Here is a 16,564-nt window from a genome sequence, read left to right on the forward strand (position 1 = left end):
GGCTTTTGGTACTTTTCAGTATTTTATTTTTTTCAGTGGGCATATATCACATTTCTAATCCCAAAGATATAACACTACTTTACAAACATCTATTTAAGTCACCAGGTTTATAAATCAATGGGGGCCTGAAGCCTATGCAAGCGGAGACGCTAGAAAAGACAGAAGACCTCTTTAGTGGGGAAAGCACGTGAAAATAAGCCAGTTTAATCAACTGCCAGAGTCCCGACTCTACCTCTGACAACAAAGCAGCAGCACTTCGTCTCTGCTCAGTGACACCAGCAGGATGTCACAGTCATCTCTCCAACACGGACATCATTTCACCACACACGAAAGCACGTTTCATTTCCACTCTTACCTTGCAGCGGCCGCCAGGAGATTTTTCGCATTGGGGGCTCCTGGGTCTACAGAGAGAGATTTGGCCGCTAACAGCAGCTTGCTGGATGCCATAGAGATATTCTTGAGGTTTCCAATCACTTGGATCTGGTCTTCTTTTGTCTGCAAAGTCAAAAGGAGGCAGAGTAACTAGGGACTGTCCGGTCTTCCCAGGTGGCATTCAGACAGCCAGGAGTAGCGTCTTCACATGGGAGCAAGTCGTGGAAAGGGATCCCATGTAGCCCAGTGAGTCTGCAGATGTCTGACTGGTCGAGACAGTGCCCAGTGTCTACTGTCCCCCAAACAGATCCCCTGACCAGGCAGCATGCAACGGGACAGAAATCCATCCCCGGTGGGTCAGCTGAGAGCTGTGTTGTCTCCCAAGTGCAGGCACCACAAATGGGGGAGGGAAGGAGAGGGAAGGAGAGAGAGGGGGAGAGAGGGAGGGAGAGAGGGAGGGAGAGAGGGAGGGAGGGAGACACACAGAGAGAGAGAGAGAGAGCGAGAGCGAGAGCGAGAGAGAGAGAGAGAGAGAGAGAGAGCACACGCGCACCAGCGTACAGACCAGGCCAGGCCCCCAGCATCCCGCTCAACAATGCTGGAGTTGTCGAGCAGCTCGTACGTCTCAGCCTGGCACAAACGACCGACACTGACTGGATATTCAGAGCAGACCGCAGCCCCGAAGTCCCTGACTCAGGAGCAGTCGCCTTCCTCACCTGGCTTACTTACCACCTGACACACAACCGTTTGTAGAGAACACAGGAAGCAACACCCTGGGTGTCTCCTCTAGGGAGTTTGCAGGAGCTCAGGGAAAAACAGCTTTGCAAGCTGACACCAGACCAGTCATGTCCCCTGTTCTGAACGAGGGGTTTATCTGTTCATCTCAAGGAGGTAATTTTTAATCATGTGACACTTGGTATCAGACACAATCTCCTCAAATGGGCCCCGTGAACCTCAAATAGAAGATCTTCCACTATATTACACCACACATGAAGCACAGAACACAGCTGCCCTCCCTGTGAAAAGCAGAGGTAAATCATGAACCTGCTGGACAATCGTGGGAAAAGTATCCTTCATCTCTAAGAAGTGTTTCACACATAAGCTAATAGCGTCTTTAGGAATGCCAGTCCTGTGAGGTCACAGGGCTTCCTAAGCAGCGAAGAGAACTCAACGGTGAGGCCTGCTGACAGGTTCCCTCTTCCTGTTTACCCAGTGGGACCGTCTGTCAGAGTAGACAGGCGAGGGTCAGCTCCAGTCAGCCACCGCCACACTCACCTGAGCCTGGCCCGCCATCTCAATTCCAGCATCGAGGAATTCATCGAAATCATCACTGAACTTGCCAGAGGCCGCGGCCAGCTCTCCGCTCTGGCCCCGGGTGGCATGGACCACTTCGCCAGCAGACTGGTTCAGATCAGCTGCTGCTTGGTTCAGTTCGCTCTGGGCCTCCTGGAAAGGCTTCGTGCTTGGAGGTAACTGCGGAGGGAAGAAAGGCACATCCTGTAAGACGCTGTGGGGGAAATAAGGAAGGTGCCGTGGAGGGAGGGAGGACTCTCCAGGGATGCATTTCTGTGTCATCTAAATGAAAAGGCTCTGCGTGGTTTGAGCCCATTTACGTGAAGTGTAACATACTGACATTATTTCATTCACTGAAATTTACTTGAACACCTAGTCAGTGCTAGACACAGTGGGTCTGCATATGGTCTATCCTCAGGGGCTGTGGTGTCCCGAGTGGCAGAGCCAGGACTCACACGTGGGCCATCTGACTCCAGGATCCAGGCTCTGAACCACCACTCTATTTCGGATGGAGCCTCTCAAACGTTAGGCTTTCTAGAACACAAAGGCAGATGCTCTATTAAACCTCAAATCCTATTCTTCTACACTAATAGCCACCGATTAGGAACCTTTGCTAATGTAGCTTTTATGTGGACCCGAAGTGTCACTGGTGGAATTGCCCTGAGTTCCAGAGAGGTCAGGCTAGGCTCTAACAGTCACACCACACACTGTGTAGTGGGTATGTGCCAGGCACCAGGCAGAGAAGGGATGAATGAGCCAGAAGCTACTGCAGAAAGGGGTGCACAATACAGAAAACAGACCCCGAGGTGCAGTTCCTTAGAGAACTCGCTCTCAGTGAGTTTTAGACACACATGTCCCTGCATCATCCGACTGTGACCGCCTGTAATGTCCCGATAACAAGACAGATGATCACATACCCACCTTGCCACTCCAGGATGACAGGAGAGCTAACGGCATCACGGACTCAAAGAAAAAGTAAACTTGAAAAGCTCTGCCTGGGAACTTTGCTCATGGAAAATCAAAATAAGGAAAGGCCAACTGAGAGGAAAAGCAGGACTTGCAAACCCAAGGTTAGCCGCTCTGAGACCTCGCGGAAGGGAGAAGACTCCTCTCCCACCTATGGTGAGCCCACTCGCCCAGGTGCCCCTTCTCAATGCAAAACCTCTCACCGAGTCCACAAGCAGCTTCTTGCTGGACTCGCCAATGCTCTTCAAGGCCACGTCCACATCCTTCTGGCCAGGGAGACAATTCACGCAGTTATTCAAGGAGTGCGAGACGGCTTTGGCTACCTGAAAACCCGGAGAGAGAAATGGTCCGTAAGAGAGTAGTCTCAGGGCAAACATTTGTGCAGATGCGTTGGGAACCAGCAGTGATGGTAGGCAGAGCCGAAAAGAATTGGGAAATTATCTGCCAGTATCCAGCTGACATCATTTACCATTGAATCATCTCATCCAGGCCTCTCACTGGGGTTAACATCCTGTCTTGGCAAAGGGTCTGACACATTGATACCGTATACCTTGCACGCACCCCAGCGCCAGGCTACGTCACGGCTCTGTGACTCAAACACAGAACTCTCCAATATTACGTTAGGTTCTACAACAAACATACCTCCTACTAAAAGAAACACAAAGAGCCCCGCTTCGTGAGACCTCTGTGAAGGCCACCAAAGTAGGAGGAGGCCTGGAATTCTTTGGGTCACAGGTAGGCCTGCAGCTGACTTCTCTCAGTGACACAAGGGTGCCATCACCCCCATACCTTACCCTGCTCAAGGGCAGGCGGGATGCTCTGAGCCTTTCAGCCTTCAACTTGGGGCTGCCCACATGCTGCCTCTTTAGCATGTCTAAGGACTCGCTGGATGCGCTCTTCAGTATCCTTAGGCAGAGGGTAAGGTTTTTGGAAGTGGGCTGTGCCATGCCTTTTAATCTAAACCATCTCCTTCCCAGCTTCCTGTCTAGAACTTTGCCTAGATGGTCTCTAGCCCACATGCTTCATTAGGTAGGCAAAGATTCATTCAAAGAGGCAATAAAGGGAGCATAAAACTTTGAGTGGACACACTAGGTGTATCCTACTTCACCTCCCAGACTAGGAAGAGAAATATACTTAAGGACACCCGGGCCCCAAACATACATGCTGTCTCCTGGCTCCCAAAACTCCAAGGAGAGATTTCAACAAAGGCCCCCATACTCTCTGGTCACCTAACTGAGCAGATGTCATATTATGGGGGCTACGAGGCAAGACTTACACAAGTGGCTATTGCGTATGCCCAGCATGGTCACAGCACTCAGGAAGGTTTTGAAAACACCCGTTGGGAGGGGCACCTGGGTGGCTCCGTCGGTTAAGTATCCGACTTCACCTTGGGTCATGATCTCACAGTTGGTGGGTTTGAGCTCCGCACCGGGCTCTATGCTGGCAGCTAGCTCAAAGCCTGAAGCCTGCTTCGGATTCTGTGCCTCTCTCTCTCTGTGACCCTCCCCTGCTCACACTGTCTCTCTCTCTCTCTCTCTCAGAAATTTAAAACAAAAACATTTAAAAAATTTTGAAAACATCCGATGGCTGAGAGATGTTCACACCAGGAAAAGAGTAACCACCTGAGTGAAGACTGTAATTGCCAATTCTGGGGCCTCACCTGGGCGAGTCTCTGCTGGCTCTCGGCATCCCCAGGAGCAATCAGGGCCTGCTTGGCTTCCTGGATGAGCACGGCTGAGCCCTCCATCACGTCGCGAGCTGAATCTAACATGGCATGTGTAGCTGCGGGGTCACTCGTGGATGCAGCCACTCCACGGGCAGCCTGGGCCAGCGTTTTCAGAGCCTGCGCTGTCTCTCTTGCAGCCACCCCTGGGGTAAAAAGCCCATCAGACTTTCTATTAGACTCCATCTAAAAGCCATACTTTTCTGGCAAGTCAGCCTCTAGACCACAGCTTCCTAGAAAGGAGAACACCTTTTGACAGTGTGTGGTACAGGTGGGCTCCAAATTCCTTTTAATAAAATTTGAATCGCTATGGTTCTGGAAGTAGTAGCCCATACCACTGGTTCTGGGCCAATCCAAGAGACATGTTGTAACAAGTGCCATGCTAACAACGATTTTGCTCTGGCTCCTGTCACACACTCTGCTGTGCATGTCCACGGACCTGTAAATCCCAGTGCATGGGATCAAGTATCCAGATAGAGCATTCAAACGTACTTTTCTTCCCAACTGTTTATCAGGACATAACTTAGATACAGTCAAGTGAACACTTTACATGTGCAGCTCAGTGAATTTTTACATCTGTTATATCCACGCAGCCATCATGCAGATGGCGACAGAACATTTCCAGCACCTGTGCCCTTCCTCAGTCAGTAGCCTCTCATACCAGAAATAATCACTCTTCTAGCTTTTATCACATTCACCTAGTTGTACCTTGTGTCTGGTTTCTTTCTCTCCCGGAACGCCAGTTCTTTTTACCCATGTTGTTACATTCATTCCTCTGTCCTGCTAGGTAGCATTTCACTGTACCAATTCACCGTTTATCCAATCTTCTGTGGGTGTATATTTGGACTGTGTTGTGTTTAGTGCTATGATGCACACAGCTACCAAGAAAGTTCTTGTAAATTTCTGGCATTTCTTTCATGCATTTAGTGGACATAGGGAATCATTTCTCTTGGATATAACCTAGGAGCGGAACTGCCGTGTCATGGAGGAAGTTTAGCTGTAGAGGACACTATAAAACCTTTTCAGAATGGTTTTACCATGATGTACTCCACCAGCAGCATATGAGAGCTCCAGTTGTTCTATATCCTGGCTAAAACTTGCTATTGTCAGATTTTTTATTTTAGCCATTCTGGTGGGAGTACAACTGTAGCTCACTGGGATTTAACTTTTATATCCTTACGGAGTAATGATGTTGAGTACTTTTTCATACGCTTAGTGGCCATTTGGGAAGTGCCTATTCATCTTTATGTTTTTTTAATTTTTTAATGTTTGTTTATTTTCAAGAAAGAGACAGAGTGGGACCAGGGGAGGGTAAAAGAGAGAAGGAGACACAGAATCTGAAGCAGGCTCCAGGCTCCGAGCTTTGAGCTATCAGCACAGAGCCCGACGCTGGGCTCACGCTCACAAGCCATTGAGATCATGACCTGAGCTGAAGTTGGATGCTTAACCAACTGAACCACCCAGGCACCTCTGCCTGTTCATCTTTAAATTTATTTCTAAGAATGATGGGATTCAGTGATCAACTATGAATATAAACTAGTTCTTAAAAATTATAGTATCATCTCCCATAAAATGAACATGAACCTTCCTACATGACACTGAGGGCTTGGAAGAGCCAAGCAGAAGATGAAGGCCAGAAGTCCTAGAGCATGTAATAAGAGAATCTGGACACCCTGAGAGATGCTGAAGAATCCACCTTAAAGCACATCTCACTGAACAGCTTCAGAGAGGAGGCCAGCACCGAGGGGTATCTTGTCCATGACCCTTTCAGAGGCAGTGCCAGGACTAGATCTGAGGATTTTTTTTTTTTTTTTTTTTTACAAATAGTTTATTGTCAAATTAGTTTCCACATAACACTCAGTGCTCATCCCCACAAGTGTCCTCCTCCATGCCCATCCCCCTCCCCCCCACATCCGTCAGTCCTCAGTTTTTGTCAGCATTCAAGAGTCTCTCATGGTAGATCTGAGGATTCCTAACTTCTGGGTCAGACTCTCTGCACAGTGCTCTTTGGGGTAGAGAACTAGGAGGGATTCTTGCTAGAACATATACCATCTGCATGAAACTGACATACATCAATTTCTCTTGCGCTCAGCTTCGAAGTGATGACTGTCTATAGGCTTCAGCAGGCTGGTCTCTGGGCGCCACTGATGGGGGGCCTTCACCAGCTGTGGCTTCTTCTGCATCAGCAGATGCAGCAGGTGGTGGTCTCCTTCTGGAGGACGAGGCGCCATAATACAGTAATGTGCGAGGCCTCACATCCATAAAACAAGACAACTTTGCAGCGCTGCAGACTCACTCATCTGTAAATATTTAGTAAGTCACACAGCTGGGACATAACTCTACAATCTAATCAGGGCAAATTACAAAGCTGCCAATCCACCATTTATCACCCGGCACTTTCAAATGCAACATGCGGTATGAAAGAATTTTAAACAAAGTGTTTTTTTTTTTTTTTTTTTTTTTTATGGCAAAGGGGAAGCCCAGAAGAGAAAACACAAAGATAAATAAAGCGAATGTGAAAGAGAGAAACATGCGGAGTGGAACAGTCAATTCTTTTTTATGTTTAAGCTTCTGGCACAGGGTTGAAGGATGCCCTTGCTCAGAAACGCACCAGATGTGGTTAAGACCTCATGTAGCTCTGGTTCTGTAGCTGATTAGCCGTGTGGCCTACACTGCTGCCTTTTCCCTCAGGGCCTCAGTTTCCCACCAGTTTTAGGAGGCTGAGATCACTGCTCTGACTGCTGAAAACTCTAGGCTAGGATTTCTAGACATCTCTTGCCTTTCCATTTATTACAGTCTCCTGAGTCCGTTTCTATTTCGGTTGTATATGACTTTCAGAGAATGAAACATTTATCAGGTACAATTAGAAAAGTCACGTTTATGCAAAAATCATTTACTAAAAAGCCTTTTACAGACCCAGACAATTTTTTTAAAAGGCAGAAATCAAAGGAGCTGAATGTCAAAAGCTTAGGCTGGTCTATCCCGTGTGTTTTCTGCTGAGGAATCACTATGAAATCTCAAGGCATCTCAAGGATCCTCTTAGGAGGCATCAGGTTTCCATGGAAGAGGAAGCTGTACCATCAAAGGAATGAAACAAGAGGCTGGGAGCCTGATGAACATCTATTCTTACACATGGCCTCGTTCACAGCAACGTTCTCGATGGGAATGATGACATTGATCAGGGTCAAGTCTGCAGGCAAACAGCACCCTCCAAATGAAAATGTTCCTAGAGTCCAGGGTACATGACAAAGCCAGAATTGCCAGTGGGCAACATGAAAGCAGACCACGGTCTCAACGACCACAACGCTTTGAAGACACAGGCCGTTTTCACAGTATGCTTGCTATCTGGATCTTAAATTAGGTTCAGGAAAAGAGCCTTAAGAAGATTCATCAGTGATACACGATGCAGTGAGATTCTCTGTAATGGTAGTTATTGCTGATTAGAATTCATGTAGGTTGTGTGTAGATAGCAGTAGACCACACAGCAGACTCACAAGGTAAAAATGTGGTATGCTACAGGTTTTTAATCTGTCGTACAGGATCTGAAAGGGGGTCTATATACCACTGTCTTTAGCCAAGCAGAAATGCGGTTTGGATATTGCCCTGATCAAACAAAAACACATCTGTGTTAGAAACTAGCCCAGTGGCGGCTGAGACCCACAGAGGAGCAGTCCACACGTATGTTCTCTCCTTCCTTCCCATCCATTATCTAACTTACCGGGACTTGCCTTCGACACAGAGAAGAGTGACTCTGTTTTTCCCAGAGCCAATGGATGCTTCCTAAGTCCTTCTCTTACACGACTTTTCTGGGTAGCAACTACCTCTCTGGCTCTAGACACCTCCTTTTCTCCAGGTTTCCTTGCTCTTTCCAAGGCTGCATATTCTCACTTCTTTCAAAAATTTCCTTTGCTGCTGAGCCACCTTCTTATTAAATATTTGGGTTATTCAGAGTTACCTGTGATCATTTTTCTTGCTCTATTAGCAAACTTACTTAACACTTTGCATTAAACAGTTAAAAGCCATCATCTCCAGTCCAAACTTCTCTCCTTAATTCGAGGGGAAACTATTTAGCTGCCTAATGAGCATCACAACCTGGAGTTGCTTCAAACTGAATGCATCTACAGGTGAACCTGACATCCCTAAACTCCAGCCCATACCACGCCTGCCCATGGCCCTGTGTTTCCATCATGATGGTTCACACATGTCTTCATTCAGCTCTTGGGTCAAACACTTAGAGTGTCCATGTTGCTTTCCTTACTTCTGTCTCTGCCAGTCCCTGACCAGTAAGCCAATAGATGTCAGGTCTCTCTTTCTTTAATCCATGCCTTCATTTCCTCTCCAGGCCACTCCCATCTCTCAGGGGGATGACTGAAGTAGCCTTCACCCTGGTCTCCATGCCTCCAACTTTGTTTCCCTCTAGTTTATCTGCCTAGGAGAGGAAGGGCAACCTCTTTAAAAGGCAATCTAAACTGTGTCCATGGATGAGAACTCTTCAATGTCTTCACCTGCTCTTTGGTTAAGTTTTAAATAATTTAAGTTGTCTTATGAGGCTCTTGAAGAGCTGACTCAGCCTCCTTTTCCAGCCTTAACTTTTTACACCTCTCCTGCTTGCCTTTTGCCCGAACATTCCACGAGGTCACTTGGTCAGTCTTTTCTCTTCCCTTTGGGACTTGATATACACTGTTGCCACCTCCCTAACCACTCATTCAGCGCCTGCCAAAACTAAACGGTGCTACTTCTAGGCTGTTTTTCACACAGACTAGACAGTGTGTCATCCTGGATGTTACCAGTATCAGATGATGGCGCTTGTAAAGGAGTCTTCCCTCCATTAAAGAGGCATTTCATCAGCTATACCAAGTTTGGCAAGATTCCAGAAAGGTATAGAATTTCTTGAAGCTTGTATCTACCATGTACTCTGTGCCTTGTAAGAATTTATAAATACTTTTCCTTCTCCATGAACACTAAATGAATGCTGAAACCCTGATCCAGTGGCCAGCTCACTCCAACAGTTTCCCTCACTCTCCTATTAGGACAAAACTCTTACTACTGAAGGTACTGTATTATATTAGGGAGAACTCTTTTTGTGAATATACAGAATTTTTAGAAAAATCAAAGAGGATCTTGTTTATCGTAATGGCAGAATCACTTATTGCGGATCAATTCCCCCTCGAAGACACAACTATAAACACTGGAAAAATCATAGAAAACATCTGTTTGATGGCCACAGAGAGAAATCAAGGCACTAAGAGGGATAACATTTTATGTAATTTTTGTTTTTAGCTTTTTTTTTTAATAGTTTATTGTCAAATTAGTTTCCACATAACATTTTATGTAATTTTTAAAAAGATATTTTGAGAGAGAGAGAGAGAGAGAGGAGGAGGAGGAGAAGGGGCAGACAGAGAGGTGGAGAGAGAGAATTCCAAGTAGGCTTTGCAATGTCAGCATGGATACTGATGTGGGGCTCGAACTCACAAACCATGACCTGAGCTGAAATCCAAGAGTCTAGTGCTTAACTGCCTGAGCTACCCAGGCGCCCCAAGAGGGACAAGATTTTAAAGAGAAAAAAAGGCAAAGAGAGGGAGGTATAGTGCTGCTCTCCCCTTCAAGGCATTCCTTAATTTGTAAACTGTTGCCCAGAAGCTGACCAAAACTTCTGCGATCTCATGCGGCTGGGAGGATTAAAAAGGACCATTGTGAGCCCATGGTAAACATCACAGATGTTTCGGTGGGATGCACAAAGGGCTATCCCCCAAAAAGCAAACTGGAAACAGACCACACAATTTCCAATCAGCTCAGTCCCTGCCCATATTACAGTGATCTGCCTAGATGTTCACCATGTGCCAGAAACAAAGAATAATCCTCTGTAGGGAAATAAACACAATTCAGAGCCTCCAACTATCTCTTCAATTGAAAATACCAACGTCTAGCATTAGATTAAAAAATAACAGACACAGCAAGAGGTAAGACCAATGGCTGAAAACTAAGAGGAGAAAAATGACAATGAATGCAGGCCCACAGGTGATCCAGATATTGGAATTACTGGACCAGGACTTTCAGTAACTTGTGCTAACTACGTCGAGGAATTAGATGGCAAGATAGAAAATTTCAGCAGCGGAAGTTTGGAAAGTGCAAGGAAACTATCAAAAGGCTTTTATCAAACTGAAAAATAGGACATTTCAAATTAAAAACTCAAAAGAGGCTAAAAGCAGAATAGACACAGCTAAAGAGATGAACAGTGAGATACAGATCGATCAAAGGGGAATGCTGAGAAAGAAGCATGGAGAAGAAAAATCACAACAAATATGGGAAAGAAGAGGAGACACACTCAACAGTGGAAATGCCCAATATATACGGTAACTGGAATCTTCAGAGAAGATGACAGAAAAAATGGGGCAGAATCACTATGTGAAAATACAGCTTGAGAGTTTTCCAAAAATGACAAAAGACAACCGATCCCATTCTGCAGCAGTACTAAAACCCAAAGCAGAATAAACACACAATAAAACTTCTTTCGTTAAAAAAGCTAGCAGAGGGGAAAAATACATCCACATTACCTTTACCAAAGGAAACTGACAGCTGACTTCCACAACAGAAATCAAGGAGACCCGAAGACAATGGAGTAACATCTTCTAAGGGCTGGCATAAAATAACTGCCAACTTAAAATTCTGTAAATGAAATTATCCACCAAAAATAAAGGCTCAACAAAGGCAGATGTAGACAAAAATGGACAGAATTTCTTACCAGTAGACTCATACTAAAGCAAATGAAGGGAGTTCTTCAGGCAGAAAGGAAAAATCCCAGGTGGAGGCACATGGGAGAAGCAGGAAGGAATGAAGGACACAGGAGGGGTCAATATGGAGGTGACTCTAAATGGATACCGACTGTAGGAAACAACATGGAGACTGTATTGAGGAGACTGACATATCTGTATAATTAAAATACAGAAAAATGACAGTGATGAATGAAATGGAAGAGAGGTAAAGGGAGTTAAGTGTTCCAAGATTCTTGTACTGTCCGTGAAGAGGTGAACATACTAACTTATATTAGACTTTTAAAATCATAGGAGAGTCAGTGACGATACAACTAACAAGCTAATCAAGGACAGAGAGAGACAAAATTTAACAGATACATGTGAATCTGAAGAAAGGCGAGAAAGGAATCCAGAACAGCTAAGACATTCAGAAAACAAATAGTAAAAGGATAGATTAAAATCTCAATATATCACTCATTACATTATAGTAAATAGAATAAACCGTCTGGCTGAAAAAAACAAAGACTATTGCATCAACAACCCCTCCCTCTGCAAAACAACAAATACATGATGCTTATAAGATACCAGTTAAAGAAAAGCATCCAGTAAAGTTGAAAATGGGACAACACAGATGATGCACACCCTAATGAAAACAAATGCACAACTATATGGATAAACTAGAAAACAGTATTAAAAGGAAAATCTAAGTAGTGTAAGGATAACACATATTCACAGATTAGAAACCTCAGTAATATAAAAAGGTCACTTATCTCCCAAATGACTCAATGTAATACCAATTAAAAAAAAGAAAAATAAACAGGTGGGTTTTTTGGGGGGGCGGGTGTAGACACGGACATGCTGGTGGTAGAATGTGTGTGGAAAGGCAAAGGGTTAAGAACAGTCAGCACTTAAAGTCAGAGTACTTACATAACCAGGTATTAATATTTAGTATAAAACTGCAGTAATTAGGAGAGTGTGGTACTAAGGTAGTCACTGGAAAAGAATCAAAAGATCAGAAACCGATTCTCACATACAAGTGCTCTTAATTAATGACAGAATGGCACTGAAGGGTACTGGGCAAATGATGGCTGCTTCAGCAAGTGGTGTGGGTCAAATAGATAACCAGGTGAATAATCAACTCAATAAGGACTCTGCTCGCATACAAAACTCAACTTCAGGTGGATCGTAGTTCTAAGTATAGAAAATAAAAGAACAAAGCTTCTAGACAGTAACAGGGAAGAATATCCTAATGATTTTCGAGAGGCAAAATTTCTGCAAAAGACAAACTTACTAACCTTAAGGGAAAGAGTTGTAAATTGAACTATATTCAAATTGTAAAAAATCTGTTCATTAAGGAACAACTTTGAGAGTGAAGGGTAAGCTCCAAGATAAAAGAAATACATGTAAATGAAAAGGATTTCCTACAACTAAGATAAAGGTAACTCACAGTTTTGTTTTGTTTTTAATGTTTGCTTATTTTTGAGAAAGAGAGAGAGAGAGAGAGAGAGAGAGAGAATGAATATGAGCCAGGGAGGGGCAGAGAGAGAGGGAGACACAGAATTTGAAGCAGGCTCCAGGCTCTGAGCTGTCAGCACAGAGCCTGATGCAGGGCTCAAACTCAGGAACCATGAGGTCATGACCTGAGTTGATATTGGATGCTTAACTGACTGAGCCACCAGGCGCCCCTCAAAGTTTTTTTTTTTTTTTTTAAAGAGCAAAATACATGAACAGGCACTTCACAAGATATCCAGATGGCCAATTAGTATATGAAAAATTCCTCAATTGCATTGCTTTTCAGGGAAATACAAACCAGAACCATAATAGGATACTACAAACTCAGCAGAATAATGTCGGCTGACAACAGAAAGTGGAGACAAGGATGTGAACAGCTGGAACTTTCATACACCACCGCCCGAAGGAAGGTAGCTAGAGCCAAACACAGCCTGGCACCCAGCAATTCCATTTCTAGGTATCTCTTAAGAAAATGCTCTTTTATGTTCACTCAACAGCATGTCCTAGAATTGTCCACAGCTTTACCCATCAAAGGGATCAGTCTCAAACAGGTATAGTCATACAATAAAATATTATAGGGAGCAACAGAAACCTAAGAACTGCAGCCTACATCACATGAATCTCACAACATAATGCCTGAAAAAAAAAACAGCGAAGATACAAGGACACATCCTGCAGGATTCCCTTCATAGTTTAAAATAAGCAAATCAGCCGATGCTGTTATAGGTCATGGGTGTTGATCTCTGGGGGACAGGAGGGAATATAACAAATGGCAAGGAGCAGAGGGCACATCTGGGTGCTGAAAATGTTCCGTTATTTGATCTTTGTGGTGGTGTTTTGGGTGCATTTCATTTGTGATAACTCATGAAGGTCTACATTTAGGACTTAACACTCTCTTCTAGATGTATACATCAACAGCAATAACAATATATGCATTTTTTGAAAGGCAAGCAGTACTACAGTATGTAACAAAAGCAGCCATCTATAACCCTCCTCCCCATCCCAGAGGCCCCCATTCCTTTCCTAGAGCCATTCAGCTCTTTCAGCTTTCTTCTGACACATTTCCTCTTTCCAATAATGGGCTTGTAATGAAACTTTTTGATGTTTCCACTTTAGGTAGCTAGAGACTACCTGTTAAGTCTTCTTCCTACTAGGGAGACGTTTCCTTATATAACCTAGTGTTTTTCCTAGAGCTGATAATTACACAATCTTTTTCTTTTCTTATTTTCAAAATATAATTTATTGTTAAATTGGCTTCCATACAACCCAGTGCTCATCCCAACAAGAGCCCTATTCCCCACCCCCTCAGTTTGCTCTCTGTATTTGAGAGTCTCTTATGGTTTGCCTTCCTCTCTCTTTTTTCCCCCTTCGCTTCCCCCATGGTCTTAAGTTTCTCAAGATCCACATAGGAGTGCAAACATACGGTAAGTCTTTCTCTGACTGACTTATTTCACTTAGCATAATACCCTCCAGTTCAATCCGCATTGCTACAAATGACAGGATTTCATTCTTTCTCATTGCCAAGTAGTATTCCATTGTATATATAAACCACATCTTCTTTATCCATTCATCAGTCGACGGACATTTAGGCTGTTCCCATAATTTGGTTATTGTCCAAAGTGCTGCTATATACCTTGGGGTACATGTGCCCCAATGCATCAGCACCTCTGTATCCCTTGGGTAAATTCCTAGCAGTGCTATTGCTGGGTATTAGGGTAGATCTATTTTTAATTTTTTTGAGGAATTCCACAGTTTTCCCAAGTGGCTGTACCAGTCTGCATTCCCACCAGCAGTGCAAGAGGGTTCCCATTTCTCCACATCCTCGCCAGCATCTAGAGTCTCCTGATTTGTTCATTTTAGCCACTCTGACTGGTTACCGTCTTTTTCTTATACAGACTCCTGTTTAAGGGTATCTCCTGCCTTTAGGGGTACCTGGTATCTCCAATACTCAAACTCTCTCAGGGTTTTGCAGCACAAACAAGCTTGTTTCTTATTGGCTGCCCTGTCCCAGGAGGCCTTTAGTTCACAGGCTCTGCTAACACTCATCTGTCTCCTTCTATCTTTGCAAATTTCACTGAACTCTTATGTGTTGTCCACTTCTCGTTTTTCTTTTTTTACCCCTTTACTGTAGTGGGATTTTGAGAGCCCCACATAGATAGTTCCAGAAGTCTGTAATTACTGGTTGCGTATAGTCTAGTAGGGGTGAACCGCAAAGAGTTTGGGGTGATGATACTGTACTTGTCTTTATATGCTTAGTATGAAGGCCTAGTAACAAGCAAGGGGAAAGTGTTTGAAAAATCTGTAAATTGCTGTTGAAAAACAAAGTCAGGTGCACGGTCAAGTCAATGAACACCAGCTGCTGAACCCCTCTGGCCACCCCAGGGCTCTGCCCCTGGCTACAGGGCATCACCGAGAGCGTGAGTCTCACCTGTATAGTGCTCATTGCCTTGAGCAGCACAGGTTAGGAGCTGTGCCATGGAGGAGCCCACTGCCTTGGACGTACTTCCCAGGTCTTGAGCACATTTTTCCAGCTACAAGAATATCCAAAAGGGAAGAGAGCTTAGAAGAAAAGAAACATACACTGAAGTCTTAGCATAAAAACAATGCCTATCAAACGTGGGCCTTAGCTTTTCCCCACCTAATACCAGTGATGCTGAGTGGGTGATAGAGGGGAAGGAGCCCCATGCTTCAGTACAAATGTGGCTTCCTGCTCCTCCCCTCGACTTCCTTCCCCCACATGCCAGCTGTGAGAGACTGGACAGGTTACTGAACCTCTCCATGCCTTGGTCTCCTAAGGAGATCATGACACCTAAGCTCAGAAACTTTTCAGAATCAGTGTAGGTACTCAACAAATGGTAGCTATTAGCATTATGCCTTTAGAAGCTAATTTAGAAAGTCTGCAACAAATCCTTCGCGAGGATTAATTATGCTTTGGCAGGAAGTGGGCAGACATCCAGCGGTACCACCTTCCTGGCATGTGGGACCATTAACATTGTTCATTTCAGTCTTCATCCTTTGAGGAGTTCTAACCAGAAGGAAATGCAATAGAAAGAGAGGTTTGCCGTGGTAAATGAGATTACGAAAATGGGCAAAGTGCTTGCTTCCCGTGAACAGCACATCATCTTGCTTCGTAAACTGAATAAATAATTCAGAGAACAAAGTTCCTGAAGGCCCAGGGTATGGATAATTATTTGATTACTAGCGGAGGACAACATTTTGGAACAGAACCTCCGGGCACATTGCAAGAGTGCAGAAAGGCATCAGAGAGCATGTGCATTTTTTAATTCCACAACATGCTTTCCAAGATACATTCTTTTGGGGCAAATAACTTCCTTAAAAATTACATGGTGTTTCTTGTATTCTAATGGACCAGTCGATTTTAGGTAAAGGCAGGATTCCTGTCACGTCAGGCTCTCTGGGGCTCCCGGGAGTACAGGAGTTGGCCAAGGGTCATGTAGACCACATTACAGAGCAGCAGGCCGTGCAGCCAGTCCTGGATCCATCATTAGCTGGGTGGCCTGAGGTGACTAACTTCTCTGAGCCGGAGTTTCCGCGTCTTTACAATTCGCAGTAGCTTGATTTCACAGATATTTCTGAGGGCTTCCCATGTACCAGGCATGGTTCCATGGTGAATTTGGTGCTCTGTAAGTCTCTTTCTATTCCATAAGTTTTCAGTTCATCCCAAGAGCAGCAGGAGTCAAGAGTAGAAGCTCTTAACATGAGCAATCAAGAGCAGGGGCTTTTGAGTCCTGTAGGGTCTGCATTCAAACTCTGGTTCTACCGCTAGCTGGCAGATACCACAGAGAATAGTGACAACTTACCTCTGCACCTCTGTTTTCTCAGATGTAAGATGCAATTAACAGAACTCACTCGTTAAGGTTACGACGAGGACAAACTAGATTGATTTTGTGTGTATACAGTGCTTAGGAGGTACTTAATAAATGGT

General features: G+C 44.6%; 1 protein-coding gene across 1 annotated transcript in view; it reads right to left on the bottom strand.

Annotated features, from left to right (window-relative positions):
* TLN2 (talin 2) overlaps positions 1-16,564 on the bottom strand; it is a 425,012-nt gene that overhangs the window by 103,886 nt on the left and 304,562 nt on the right. The window contains exons 28-32 of the mRNA XM_077745320.1: positions 15,047-15,149; positions 4,292-4,500; positions 2,835-2,954; positions 1,648-1,845; positions 356-495 (exon numbers count right to left, since the gene is read on the bottom strand). Of these exons, the coding sequence (XP_077601446.1) occupies positions 356-495; positions 1,648-1,845; positions 2,835-2,954; positions 4,292-4,500; positions 15,047-15,149 (770 nt within the window). The remainder of the gene's footprint in view (positions 1-355; positions 496-1,647; positions 1,846-2,834; positions 2,955-4,291; positions 4,501-15,046; positions 15,150-16,564) is intronic.

Source organism: Crocuta crocuta, unplaced genomic scaffold, assembly GCF_008692635.1.
Source record: "Crocuta crocuta isolate KB4526 unplaced genomic scaffold, BGI_CrCroc_1.0 scaffold130, whole genome shotgun sequence".
NCBI lineage: Eukaryota > Metazoa > Chordata > Mammalia > Carnivora > Hyaenidae > Crocuta > Crocuta crocuta.